This window comes from Sinocyclocheilus rhinocerous, unplaced genomic scaffold, assembly GCF_001515625.1.
Source record: "Sinocyclocheilus rhinocerous isolate Xijiao unplaced genomic scaffold, SAMN03320098_v1.1 scaffold66, whole genome shotgun sequence".
In the NCBI taxonomy this organism is placed as follows: Eukaryota; Metazoa; Chordata; class Actinopteri; order Cypriniformes; family Cyprinidae; genus Sinocyclocheilus; species Sinocyclocheilus rhinocerous.
The window spans coordinates 250,803-263,302 of record NW_015662934.1 but is presented as its reverse complement, the minus strand read 5'-3'; the positions used below and the strand labels follow the sequence as shown (position 1 = coordinate 263,302).

The 12,500-nt window shown below is 36.9% G+C and overlaps 2 protein-coding genes across 2 annotated transcripts; both read right to left on the bottom strand.

Annotated features, from left to right (window-relative positions):
* Nucleotides 1–6,565: 6,565 nt before the first annotated feature.
* Nucleotides 6,566–7,613, bottom strand: LOC107728445 (type-4 ice-structuring protein LS-12-like). Its single transcript, XM_016538608.1, has 3 exons — nucleotides 7,568–7,613; nucleotides 7,197–7,323; nucleotides 6,566–6,785 (listed from the first exon to the last, which is right to left on the bottom strand). The coding sequence occupies exons 1-3, from the start codon at nucleotides 7,611–7,613 to the stop codon at nucleotides 6,566–6,568; spliced, it is 393 nt and encodes a 130-aa protein (XP_016394094.1).
* A 2,604-nt stretch (nucleotides 7,614–10,217) lies between these two features.
* On the bottom strand, nucleotides 10,218–11,148 carry LOC107728486 (type-4 ice-structuring protein LS-12-like). The gene is made up of 4 exons (XM_016538667.1): nucleotides 11,126–11,148; nucleotides 10,945–11,014; nucleotides 10,594–10,720; nucleotides 10,218–10,468 (listed from the first exon to the last, which is right to left on the bottom strand). The coding sequence occupies exons 2-4, from the start codon at nucleotides 10,988–10,990 to the stop codon at nucleotides 10,249–10,251; spliced, it is 393 nt and encodes a 130-aa protein (XP_016394153.1). The 5' UTR covers nucleotides 10,991–11,014; nucleotides 11,126–11,148; the 3' UTR covers nucleotides 10,218–10,248.
* Between the last annotated feature and the right edge of the window lie 1,352 nt (nucleotides 11,149–12,500).

Genomic DNA, 12,500 nt, shown 5'->3' with positions numbered 1-12,500 from the left:
TGTTCTTATTAAGTTTAGTGCCTGCTACGTTGGGTTTCTAGTAGGTCTATATTACTTTTGGAAAGTTATTTATTATCATTTCCATTCTTCTTAATGGTGGTTGTTTGGCTGGAAGTTGAATATCTGGAAGTTTATATTCCAGTTTAAATTTTTAACCCAGTTACTGCCATTTTTTCTCATGGGCGCTCATTGCTAGAGAGAACTGTTTTTGAGATTTGAGTTTTGAACTGAATTATATTATATTATATTATACAACAAAATCACTGAAACTTTAACTAAATTTAAAATGATAAATATAATAATAATTTATAATAATAAAACTTAATTCAATAATCTCAATGATTCCAAAAAACACTGTAATGTGTTGATATTAAATATTATTATACATGTTTTAAATTTATGTTGTTTTGCCCTGACATAAAAAAAAAAACAAGAGCAGCTGGGTTCAGCGATTCATTAAGAAAAAAGTATACAGTTTTCACAGCATCAGCCCTAAGTGAGAGAGAGAGAGAGAGAGTCTTAATTTAGGGCAGTGGACCTATTTATCCTGACGACCATTAAATATGAATTAAAAACCACACAGGCCTTTTTGCCTCTAAAATGTCATTACGCATCTTTATGGCGAGCAGTTGTTGAATAAGCAGTTTGCAGAGCTCCCCGGGGTGGTGCTGCTGCTGGATGAGGGCCGCGTCTGCCAGTGAGTGCCACACGGCCGATGCATGTAGTACTAACGGAAAGCTCTGGAAAATAAGTAGGGATAATAGCCACTGAAATGGAATTTACATTAAGAGCCCTAACAGTGGAACACTTCTGCATGGTTTGGGCCGTCTGTGGGGCTGATGGGGGCGGGTGGGGGGCCTTGAGTGGAGCTTCACCATTTCCTCAACTGGCTGCTGCTGGGGAAAATGAAAATGAAATTGCAGCATTGGAACAGCAGGCACATTAATGGAGAAGCATTGTGCGCCCATCAAATATGTCTTGCCAAACAACCATACTTTAATATTAGAGCAGAGTTATACAAAAAGAAGTTTAAGGATTTTACATGTGCTCATGTTATGTTGCACTTTTATATGTCCTAATCAGACACAGCATGATGAAACAAGACATTTGGTTGCACAACTCGATATACTATAGATTTGTATAAATATGTATATATCTATGTGTGCACTTTGATGCAATTTGAAAAACAGCTATCATTGCATATTAGCCATAGAATTGAATTAAGATTCTTTGTTCGCAATACCAGTCAATAAAAGCATAAAAATCTGTATTTTGCACAGATAATGCCAAAGTATCATGTCCACAGATATTGGATAGTATACTGTGGATAGTATATTCATCGCACCAAAAGATAAACTGCAGTGCTTTACAACTATAAGACAGGAAGAGCTAAATAAACTTATCACTGTATCTAAACCAACAACATGCCTGTTAGATCCTGTACCCACTAAATTACTAAAAGAGTTGTTACCTGTAACAGAAGAACCGCTTTTCAATATTATTAACTCGTCGTTATCTTTAGGTCACGTCCCAAAACCATTGAAGCTGGCGGTTATTAAGCCTCTTATAAAACAACTGTGTGCTCTATGGTGTTTATTGAGACATAGACAAACAGAAATGCTGATGAGCAATATACTGTATTAATACTGTTTCACTAAACTACCGTATTTGATATACTTGCTATTTGATATTTTTTTATTACTACTTACTATTTTTCTATTCTTATGCATCTTTCTGTGGCAGTAATAGGAAGAGTAGTATGCTATATGTGATCCCGAATTTATCAACTTACTGTTGCGTTTCTGAGTCAGAGATTGAACTTGAGTGGTGTTCCAATTAAAAGTTCCTACTGGGAACTCCGAATTACCAAGTGCAAATGGAACGCACCATCAGTTCAGTAAACTTCTCTTGCTGATTCAACTTCCAGTGTGTTGTGGCCAGTGGAGCCACAGACTGATGACGCATTTCACAGTAATTTCACAGTAATTATGTGTTTCGATTTACCTCGGAAGTCAGATGTCAGATTATTTGCTTGCTTGCTTGCTTGCTTGCTACTGGGGCAAATGGGAACACAAAAATGATAGAAGAAGTATAACCGAAGTATAAAAGAAGCATAACCAGCTGTGATGATGGAAGTGTGAAAAGCATCCATTTAATTCACATTCAAATGGAATTCAGTTCTTCAGTTCTGAATTTTGCATGACCCTTGTAATTATCATATTCACAATCCATGATATTTGCACACAAAGAAACATGACACAATTTTGCACTTGCATGTCCAAAAAGCCATAACAATCCCATTGTGCTATTTTCTAAATGATGGTTAATTTTAGAAAGCTGTATGGCAAAGGAACATTTTAATAAAAAGGTGTGGCCACGTTTAATAATTCAGTCTCATTTTAATTTCCTAATTAAGAAGGAAATGCGGAAGGGGGAGGGGAGCGGCTCCAGAAAAATACAATTAATTTAATTGTCCTTTTTAATCTTGGAAATGCCGCATCCTAGTGAGCCAGTCGTTGTCTTTCTCGGCGTCTCTACTGTTTTCAAGTCTGTTCTCTAATTCACCTCCACTTTGTAGCTGAATCCATCAGTCATGGGCATAAAAGACCCACTGTGCCTCTCAGGACCACTGGATGTGTATTAGAGCAATTTAGTGTAATTTACATTTTGCTGCAGGTCCCATTGTGAAGACCTGTCTAAAACTCACTGGGGTGCGTCAAACTTGCCTTATGCGTTTCTTTTTTCCTCGCCGTTAATGGGCTGACCTCAACTTAATGAAAGAATGGTCTTCTAATTGCTAAGCGTTTGCCTTAGAAAATTGCATGTCTTTACCGCATAAGTTAAGTTGAATAACTTTGGTTCAAAAAAAATCAAACGCATAGATGTGGAGCTCTTTAAAGGAGACACTAGTCCATAGAACAGATGAACTTATATACAGTGGAAAGAGAGGGCGGGACTTTTACGCTGAAAAGATTTTCAAGTAAAATTAGATTGACGTCATTTTTACACAATATCCTTGAATAGCACCTGTGTGCAAGGGGGGTGGGGTTGTCTGTCTGTCAGCTTTGAGTAAAAAACATAACCCATGTCTGCAAAACCTACCCATTAGTATCCACCACTGACCAGAGACGCAGAGCTTTCCTCGCGCCCGGGGCCCTTCAGGACCGGCCGTTTTTCAAGAGATAAGACTCCTCGGGAAGCGTTGGTCCTATACGGTCTTTCCAAAGCAAACCTGTAGTTGTGTTCCCAATTTTCAGCTAAGGCACCTTGGAGTTTGTAGGAAAGAATGGTCTTCTAATTGCTAAGCGTTTGCCTTAGAAAATTGCATGTCTTTACCGCATAAGTTAAGTTGAATAACTTTGGTTCAAAAAAAGAGAAAAAAGCAGGAGGAAATGGTCTTGGAAATCTGATTCGAACCTGTATTCATTTTTGCTACATGCATTCTGAAAAAGCATTGTGTGTGTGTATATACAGAGAGAGAGAGAGAGAATAAATATACATAAAAAATAGATTGCAAGTTGAACTACCATAATATTATCTATCTATCTATCTATCTATCTATCTGTCTATCTGTCTATCTGTCTGTCTGTCTGTCTGTCTGTATGTCTATTTATTTATTGCCATATGGGTTTTCTTACATTAAAGTCCTCATTTGGTCTTCTATTTTACCACCGGTGTTATTATTATTATTATTATTATTGTTAGATTAGAGCAGATTTAATAGTCTTGCTGATCAGGAAATATTAAACATTTAAAATGTCACCGCACCGTAAATAAAACCTATACGCAATAGGTGAACATTTAATTTATTTATACGTATAACTTTATATTTATATGGCATTAAAAGCACCAAAGAGTTTTACTAAAATCACACTGTTTAGTTCTGTACATCAAGTTTAATTTGCTTTGCACTGCTCCTTTTAGCCCAAAAACGGCCTTTGGTTTCTAAGGAGGCCATTGTATTTCCTCCATCGCCTAGCAACTATCACCGAGGCCAGCGCTTCATTGTTGCTGAGGCAAAGCTCTGCGTGCTGCACTACCCGTCTTCAGATTCATCTGCACCGTTTGCATTACTCTATAGATTTGACTAAATGCATCTGATATTCAGGTATGTTGGAAACATACACATGCACTAAATGGCATAATTAATGATTAAAAACAGTTTGCCATATGATTGATCAAATGCATAGGTGTGAAAGAAGGCGCTTTAAAGAAGATGCCAGCCTTTAGAACAGATGAACTTATATACAGTGGAAAGAGAGGGCGGGACTTTTACGCTGAAAAGATTTTCAAGTAAAATTAGATTGACGTCATTTTTACACAATATCCTTGAATAGCACCTGTGTGCAAGGGGGGTGGGGTTGTCTGTCTGTCAGCTTTGAGTAAAAAACATAACCCATGTCTGCAAAACCTACCCATTAGTATCCACCACTGACCAGAGACGCAGAGCTTTCCTCGCGCCCGGGGCCCTTCAGGACCGGCCGTTTTTCAAGAGATAAGACTCCTCGGGAAGCGTTGGTCCTATACGGTCTTTCCAAAGCAAACCTGTAGTTGTGTTCCCAATTTTCAGCTAAGGCACCTTGGAGTTTGTAGCAGTACTCCATTCATCTGGCCTCTGTTTTATTTTCAAGTGCTGCAGAGCCTCCAATTATCAGCGGGAGCCTTATTTTTCCTCTTTTTCTTTGCCTATTTTTCTTTCTTTTTCGTCAAAGGCAAGCCCTTTCGGCTATAAACTGATCCCTTTGAGAGACGCACAATGGCTGTTCGTGGTGAGTACCAAGTGTTTATTTTATTTTGAAGTTATTGTGACGGGAAGGACATACCTTCATGTATGCTTTATTTGACATTAATTCTGCTGTCTTGAATCATCTGCTTTATTTTCATTTATCCATTTTTGATCCATCCTTATAGGTCACCAGCTATTAAGGACTTTGAATGCATATTTCAGAACATATGGACCAAGGAAAAGTAGATTAATGAGACAGAAAAAGGACAATCGTTGACTTATTTGTGATTGTACATCATTCTAGTAAGTTCGTATCAATTTGGAAGAAGGAAAATACAATATTGTTATATCTTTTTAGACATTCAACACTGTTTTACTGGTAATGTTCTATACAAAAGTGATTTCCTTTATTCGTTTTTTGTCAAATGATGCAATTTTGCTTTGGAATAAACAGCATGTTGCAGATATACACCCCCAAAAGGCTTAACACATGGCATTGAATTTCAAAGAGAGATACAAAAATGTGCTTTATGAAGGCTGACATGTGCATGAATAGCTTGCTGTAGTTTATTTATCTCGCTGTACAAGGAGAAGGTCATGCGGACTCACAGCGTGTCCCTCACGCCTGTGTGACCTTCACACCAGATATTACATGGGGATGTAAGCTGATAAACCACCAAATTATTGCTTCATAATGAGTGAAAACTCTGACAGATGTATATAAATCATTGATTTGTGCTCAAATGGGACAGTGATTGCAGTCTGCAGGCCAGGTGTTGCATTGACAGAAAGAAGCGGCGATTAAAATCACGACTGGAGAGTTTGTATGTGAATTTCATTGCCATGTGGAAGACTAGTGATTTTGTTGTTTTTGTTATCTTAGAAGACAACAAATCATAGTCTACCTCACGGCGCTGAGATGAATGCCTTCAATGCACACAGAAAATAAGCAGAGTTCATTTATTTACACTGCCCTCTGCTGCCAAATGACATGACTGACATGAACTGAGGATATTCATTTGGAAATAAATGTACCTAAATTTGCTCGTGTGGTTATTCAGATGTATGTGGGTTGTTGTGAATGTGTGTTTTATTTAGGATAGCTTAACTGACACTTGTAAGTGTTATTTAGGAATAATTTAGGAATTGTATCAAATATATTTGTTAAAATGCCCTTAATTCTTTCATTAAAAACAAACCTGGTCATATTAATATATCACACTGGTCTTTGAGATATGGCACTGAAATTTAAATGTCCCACAATTTTTAAAATAGCAACATTTCTACTTTTAATTAAATTAGAGATAATGACTAGAAAGTTCCAAACACAAATGTAGTATTTCATTTAATTGTTTCTGTATTTTTAAAAAATGTATGACACTGATACCGCCCCACCATCCAACCATCTGTCCTCAGAGCATGCATATTAAATATGGATTCAAAAACATAAATCTATGGGGAAAATAATAATAATAATAATAAATATATATTTTTTAAAGGAACATTACTACTATAATATATTTTATAGGAATTGTTATTAGGTTTCTCCGCTGTTTCACTTTCGAACACATTTAAAGTATCAGGAAAATTAAAGACAGTCTTCCTTCTGAAGGTTTGATTTAAATCATTTTAGATTTGTCGACTCAAAAACGTCTTTAAATGTTTGTTTTTTAAAATGGCTACTGCATTTAATACATGTGAGATGTGCAAAGAAAAAACACAGTTTGTGAGAAAAAAGGAGGAGATCTCACATTGACCTTTAAAAATCACTTTTATTGTTATTTTAAATATATAAAAAGAGAACAAAATGGAAGAGAACTAAGAAGGATTCCTGTGGTTTTACTGGGCAGGCAGGATGGATTTGCTCTTGTCAGCCACAAACTTGAGGACATCTTCAACATGGGTCTGGACCAAGCCGGCCAGGGGGGCGACCTGAGCCTGGACGGAGGCGGCCAGAGGCTTGATGTGCTCTTCAATGTTGCTGGAGAGGGGCTTCAGCTGCTCCTGGAGCTTCTCAACCATGGGCTGGAGCTGGGCTCTGCTCTGCTCAAAGTAAGCGCTGCAACACAAACCAAGTTAATCAGCACTGCTCTTCTGCCTGAACAATTAGTTATATGAAGGACTTATATTCATACTAATAATTTCTTATTGCAGATCATAATTTGTTATTTGAATTAGAAGTAAAAATTCACAATGATGCCATAGAAGAACCATTCTGGGTTCCCCAAATAACCTTTCAGTGAACAGTTCTTAAAAGAACCTTTTCCTAATCTGAAGATCCTTTTTCCATGGAAAAAGGTTCCATAGATTTTAAAGTCCCTTCATGGAACCCATTGATGCCAATAAAGAACCTTTATTTTTTAAGAGTGTAATGATCAATGAAGACCAGCTGAGTACCAGTTGTGATCTTCACTAACATTGTTTAAGTTGCAGATTCATTGCACAAAGATGATGAAGCTCATGGACTTACTTGGCCTTGTTGGCCAGCTCAGGGCCCTCGACGTTCTTCAGCTTGTCCACGAGATCCCGGAAGTACTTGGCGATCTTCTCCAGCTCAGCAGGAGCGTCTCTCTTGACCAGAGAAGCTGACTCAGAGCCTGGAACACGAACAGAGATGTTTGATCAATGCAGTCTTACATCTTAAATGACATTACTCTTGCTAAATGAGGTGAAAGACTGTACGTTTCTACAGGGCACATTGTTATGTTAAGTACTTTACAGAGTGAAGATAAAATACCCACAACACACATTGTTCTAGTTTCTGTCTGTGTTACTGTATTACATACACAAAATACCAAATATCTTGAGCGCATCAAAAGTTAACATGGGTTAAAGTCTCACCAATGGCCAGAACAACAAGAAGGATGGCGAGGAGGGAGAATTTCATGGTTGCAGGTTGGGTGAGATTTGCCTGAACAGAAAGAGACAATAATTAATGTACATGTTAAGAATCAACAGCAGAGTTTGACATGACCATTGTTATAATGTAGCTGTAATCTTACCTTGTATCCAGGGGTTCTTAGGCCTGATGTTGTGATGGTGAGTTCTCTAAGAATCCATGAGTTTTTATAGTCCCGGGATGCTGGGATTGCACCCGTTCAAAGGTGACCTGTGCTGATGAAATCATCCATATACACTAAACCTTTAGGCTTTACCTGACACTGAAGTGATTTACTCAAAGTTCAATAGTAATCTGTGTAATCAGTCACCTGATGACTTCATCAGTTTTAAAGACAACACTGCAGAAGGTTCTGAACTGTCCTCAGTGTGTTCAGAAATAAACCGGCTTATTTTTGTACACAGAAATTAGTTTTTGTTTTCCGTTTAAGAACTGAAAATACTGTTTTGGAATCTGATTTAAATAAATGTATGCCCAAAACTGCTTGTAAGGTGATTTTAGTGACAGTGAGATGATGTGAATGTGTTGATATTTAGTTTTATTCATGAACTTCATCACAGCCTTTACCTAAACGCCATTATACCTCCAGGTTTTCTTTCTTTTATTGTATGAAACTGTCTCATAACTGTCTTTGAGTCTGATTTAGCATGCATAAAATATTTTAATGTAGTAAAATTAGGATGAAAACAGATGCGTGACACTGGTAGCATGGTCTATTAAATGCTGTTTTGTTTTAATTATGTTTCATTGCTTTTATTCTTTGTCATTTGGGATTAGAATATATGAAGTAAGATTAGACAAGGCAACTTAAAATGACCAAAAAAAATCCTAATTACATTTGTTTTCTATTAAATAAGTTGCATTTAGGCTAGCTGTATAGCTTATTATAATTAGAACGTTTTCCTTGTTTTATATTGTAAATATAGCTAAATGCATTTTAATAAGTTTAAATGCAATGATTTTACTAAATAGTTTGACAATACTCTAAAATGTGAACTGTAAAAACCTGTTTTTGAACTCAATTTAGAATCAGGAGGAACACCCAAATGTTGCAATGCGATTATAGTGTTCTGGATGGTTGCTTGGGCTACTTGTTATATGATCATATGATTTGAGGTAGCCTGTCATCTATGTCTGTAGCACAAACGGTGCCTGAGCTAAAATAGCCCTTTTCACAAGTCGCACTGTTTTATTAGTGAATGTGTTCGATGTAACAAGCGTAGCGTAGGCTACTTCCAAATTTGTGGGCGAACACTAGCTCTGCGCATGCGATTTATTGTTACATTTACATTTACATTTAGTCATTTAGCAGACGCTTTTATCCAAAGCCACTTACAAATGAGGACAATGGAAGCAATCAAAATCAACAAAAGAACAATGATATACAAGTGCTATAACAAGTCCCCGTTAGCTTAACGCAGTACACGTAGCAAGGTTTTTTTTGTTTTTTTTGGAGAATAGAATTAGAATAGAGAGTGCTAGAGTTAGAGGGTCAAATAAAGATGGAAGAGATGTGTTTTTAGCCAATTCTTGAAGATGGCTAAGGACTCAGCTGCTCGGATTGAGTTGGGCAGGTCATTCCACCAGGAGGGAACAGTTAATTTAAAAGTCCGTAAAAGTGATTTTGTGCTTCTTTGGGATGGCACAATAAAGCGACGTTCACTTGCAGAACGCAAGCTTCTAGAGGCCACATAAGTCTGAAGTAATGAATTTAGGTAAATTTTGTTGTCTGCTCGCTCGTGTCAACACCTCAAAAGGGCAGGCAATAATTATGAACGATACGAAATCATACGTAATGGAAAAATATCAGCTGAGAAGTAAACTGTTTTCGGTGTTAAAGTAGACTATTGAAGCCAGTTGATATGATTCTTATCTATCTCTTACCATAGCTACTTAAAAATAACCTGGGCCTAATTGCATAAACATAGCCAGTATATATTTGACCAACTATGCAAAGGGTAGCCTACCTAATCAGTTACACCTTTCAGATTCAGATTAGACCAATTTCGTCCCTTATGAAAATTAACCATGGTTTTGTTATAGTAAAAGTGTAGTAACCGTGTGTGTGTTTTTTATTATTGTATTGATATAATTTGCATAACCGCAGTTTTACTACTTTCTACCATGGTTAATCTATGGTTAGTGTAGCAAAACCATGGTTAATTTGTGGTTAACTATAGAAAGTGATGACCAGTTTTGAAGAAAAAAAATTGTCTTATGTATTATGTCTAACTTTTTAAGACTAGTCTAAGCAGTTTATGCAACCAGTCCCTGAGTTATCTTATTTGTTAATGAAAGAATAAAACTTAACAAAGTATTAAACATGCTACCCTCAAATCATCACCCACTCTATATTTAAAAATTACAGCCTTACTAAAAATCCATATTTTGTTTTACATTATTTCTCACAATAAGTGTTGGGTTGTTTTCTAAAAAAAAAAAAAAAAAAGTTTAAATAAAAATTTTAAAGTGTTCAAATGTCATATTGTTCACAGACAATGTAAGACAAGTGAATAACCAGCCAGTACAAATTGGTCAGTTTTTAATCCTTTTTATTATTTCAAACATACCAGCATACATACAAAGAGACTGTGTCATAATGGAAAAGAACTAAGGAATGGTTTTACTGGGGAGGCAGGATGGCTTTAGTCTGGTCAGCCACAAACTTGAGGACATCTTCAACATGGGTCTGGACCAAGCCGGCCAGGGGGGCGACCTGAGCCTGGACGGAGGCGGCCAGAGGCTTGATGTGGTCTTCAATGTTGCTGGAGAGGGGCTTCAGCTGCTCCTGGAGCTTCTCAACCATGGGCTGGAGCTGGGCTCTGCTCTGCTCAAAGTAAACGCTACAACACAAACCAAAGAGAATTCATTAATAAAATCAATTCAAATGTATCATTGTGTTGATCATTTAAGTTCACAGTTGAGAAGAAGTTTCCACCACCACAGTGGATGACGATAATGGACTTACTTGGCCTTGTTGGCCAGCTCAGTGCCCTCGATGTTCTTCAGGTTGTCCACAAGATCCTGGAAGTACTTAGTGATCTTATCCAGCTCAGCAGGAGCATCTCTCTTGACCAGAGAAGCTGACTCAGAGCCTGGAACACGAACAGAGATGTTTGATCAATGCAGTCTTGCATCTTTACTCTCAGCCACTCAAGCTAAATCAGGTGAAAAACTCTGTTATGTTAAGTACTAATAAAATACCCAGCGCACACATTGTTATAGCTTATGTAATTTAACCCCTAAACTAACTCAGTTACCATACTACAAAACAAAATATCTTGAGAGCATCATAAGTTAACATGGTGTAAAGTCTCACCAATGGCCAGAGCAACGACAAGGACGGCGATGACGGAGAATTTCATGGTTGCAGGTTGAGCGAGATTTTCCTGAACAGAAAGAGCCAATAATTAATTTCAGTTTCTGGTCATATCCTCATAAATGTACATTAAGAATCAACAGCAGAGTTTGACATGACCATGATGTAGCTGTAATCTTACCTTGCTTCCAGGGGTTCTTAGAGCTGATGGTGTGTTCTCCAAAGAGCCATGGGTTTATATAGTCCTGGGACAAGTTCAAAGGGTGACCTGTGCTGATGAAATCATCCACACACAACGAACCTTTAGGCTCTACCTGACACTGAAGTGATTGAATCAAAGTTCAGCAGTAATCTCTTTTACTCTTTGTGCTCAAATGATGCATTTTGTGATGTTTCAAATCACCTCATGTGATTACTTTTATGCGAGGATATATTGAGGGAATATTAAATATATTAAAAGAATCATACCTAATTCATTAATGAAGCACATTTCAATATCTATGTCTTTATGGTGCTTAAACTCTCATAACACTGGAAAGGTAAATCTAGGTTATACTGTGTGTGACCCATACAACCTTACTAACAGTCTCAACAAATCTTACTTAAGTGAATAGTTCTTTATTTTACTAGATGTTCCTACTTTTAATAGTCAATAGAAACCTAATCCTAATAATCCTTAATAAATCTATGATGTAGAGTTTCATAAATTTCATAGACATCATTGGTTTTCAAACTGGGGTCTGGGGACCATCAGAGGTCGTGAAGAGTGCAGAGGCCCCCTGGAAAAGTCAGTGAAGTTAGTGGGGGAAAAAAGTGTAAATTAAGGTAAATAAATAAATTTGATTCACTAAATAAATTTGGTTAAATACATAAAACATTCGATTTAATTCATATACATACATAAATCTAAGAGTACAATAGTGAGTAGGAAAAAAATGATGTAACGTAATAAAAACGAAATATTTTCCAAATATATTTTACACATATTTATGTGTGTAAAAAAATTTGGGTTGGGGTCCCTCAAACTGCCATGATAATTTTAGGAGTTCCTTGGCCTCTAAAAGATTGACATAGTAGGCTAAGTCGACTTTGAATGAAGAAAAGTAATGACAAACAATTAGGAGACATCAGATCATATGCTTTGACTTACACGTCCACACTGTCCAGCTCAGCTGTTATTCTATCACAAACTGACTGGGTTTATCTAAGACTGTGGAGTGGGGAGAATATCTACAGTCAGGTATTCCTGGTTATCTTGTCTCCATTTGCCTAAAAAAGGGATTATTAGAGTACAACGTTAGAAACAAACACTGAACTTTACGCTCAGATCATGTTGGGCCTTGTTTAAAGTAGATTTAGATTATCATGAATTATGAACTTTGTCATCAGTGTTGTATAAAATATGTTAAATCAGAATCAGAATCAGAATTAGATTTATTTGCCAAGTTATTTGCCAAGGAATTTGTTGTGGTTTTTAGGAGCTCTTGGTACATACATAGGCCTACATACATACATACATTCAGACATATATACACACACACACACACACACACACA

What these genes read in the sequence shown, in the direction of transcription:
- LOC107728486 (XM_016538667.1), bottom strand. Translation starts at nt 10,990, where the DNA reads ATGAAATTCTCCGTCATCGCCGTCCTTGTCGTTGCTCTGGCCATTG. An exon ending in TGTCGTTGCTCTGGCCATTG is followed by an intron (nt 10,721 to 10,944) that starts GTGAGACTTTAC and finishes TTCGTGTTCCAG; the next exon opens with GCTCTGAGTCAGCTTCTCTG. An exon ending in GAGCTGGCCAACAAGGCCAA is followed by an intron (nt 10,469 to 10,593) that starts GTAAGTCCATTA and finishes TTTGTGTTGTAG; the next exon opens with CGTTTACTTTGAGCAGAGCA.
- LOC107728445 (XM_016538608.1), bottom strand. Translation starts at nt 7,613, where the DNA reads ATGAAATTCTCCCTCCTCGCCATCCTTCTTGTTGTTCTGGCCATTG. An exon ending in TCTTGTTGTTCTGGCCATTG is followed by an intron (nt 7,324 to 7,567) that starts GTGAGACTTTAA and finishes TTCGTGTTCCAG; the next exon opens with GCTCTGAGTCAGCTTCTCTG. An exon ending in GAGCTGGCCAACAAGGCCAA is followed by an intron (nt 6,786 to 7,196) that starts GTAAGTCCATGA and finishes TTTGTGTTGCAG; the next exon opens with CGCTTACTTTGAGCAGAGCA.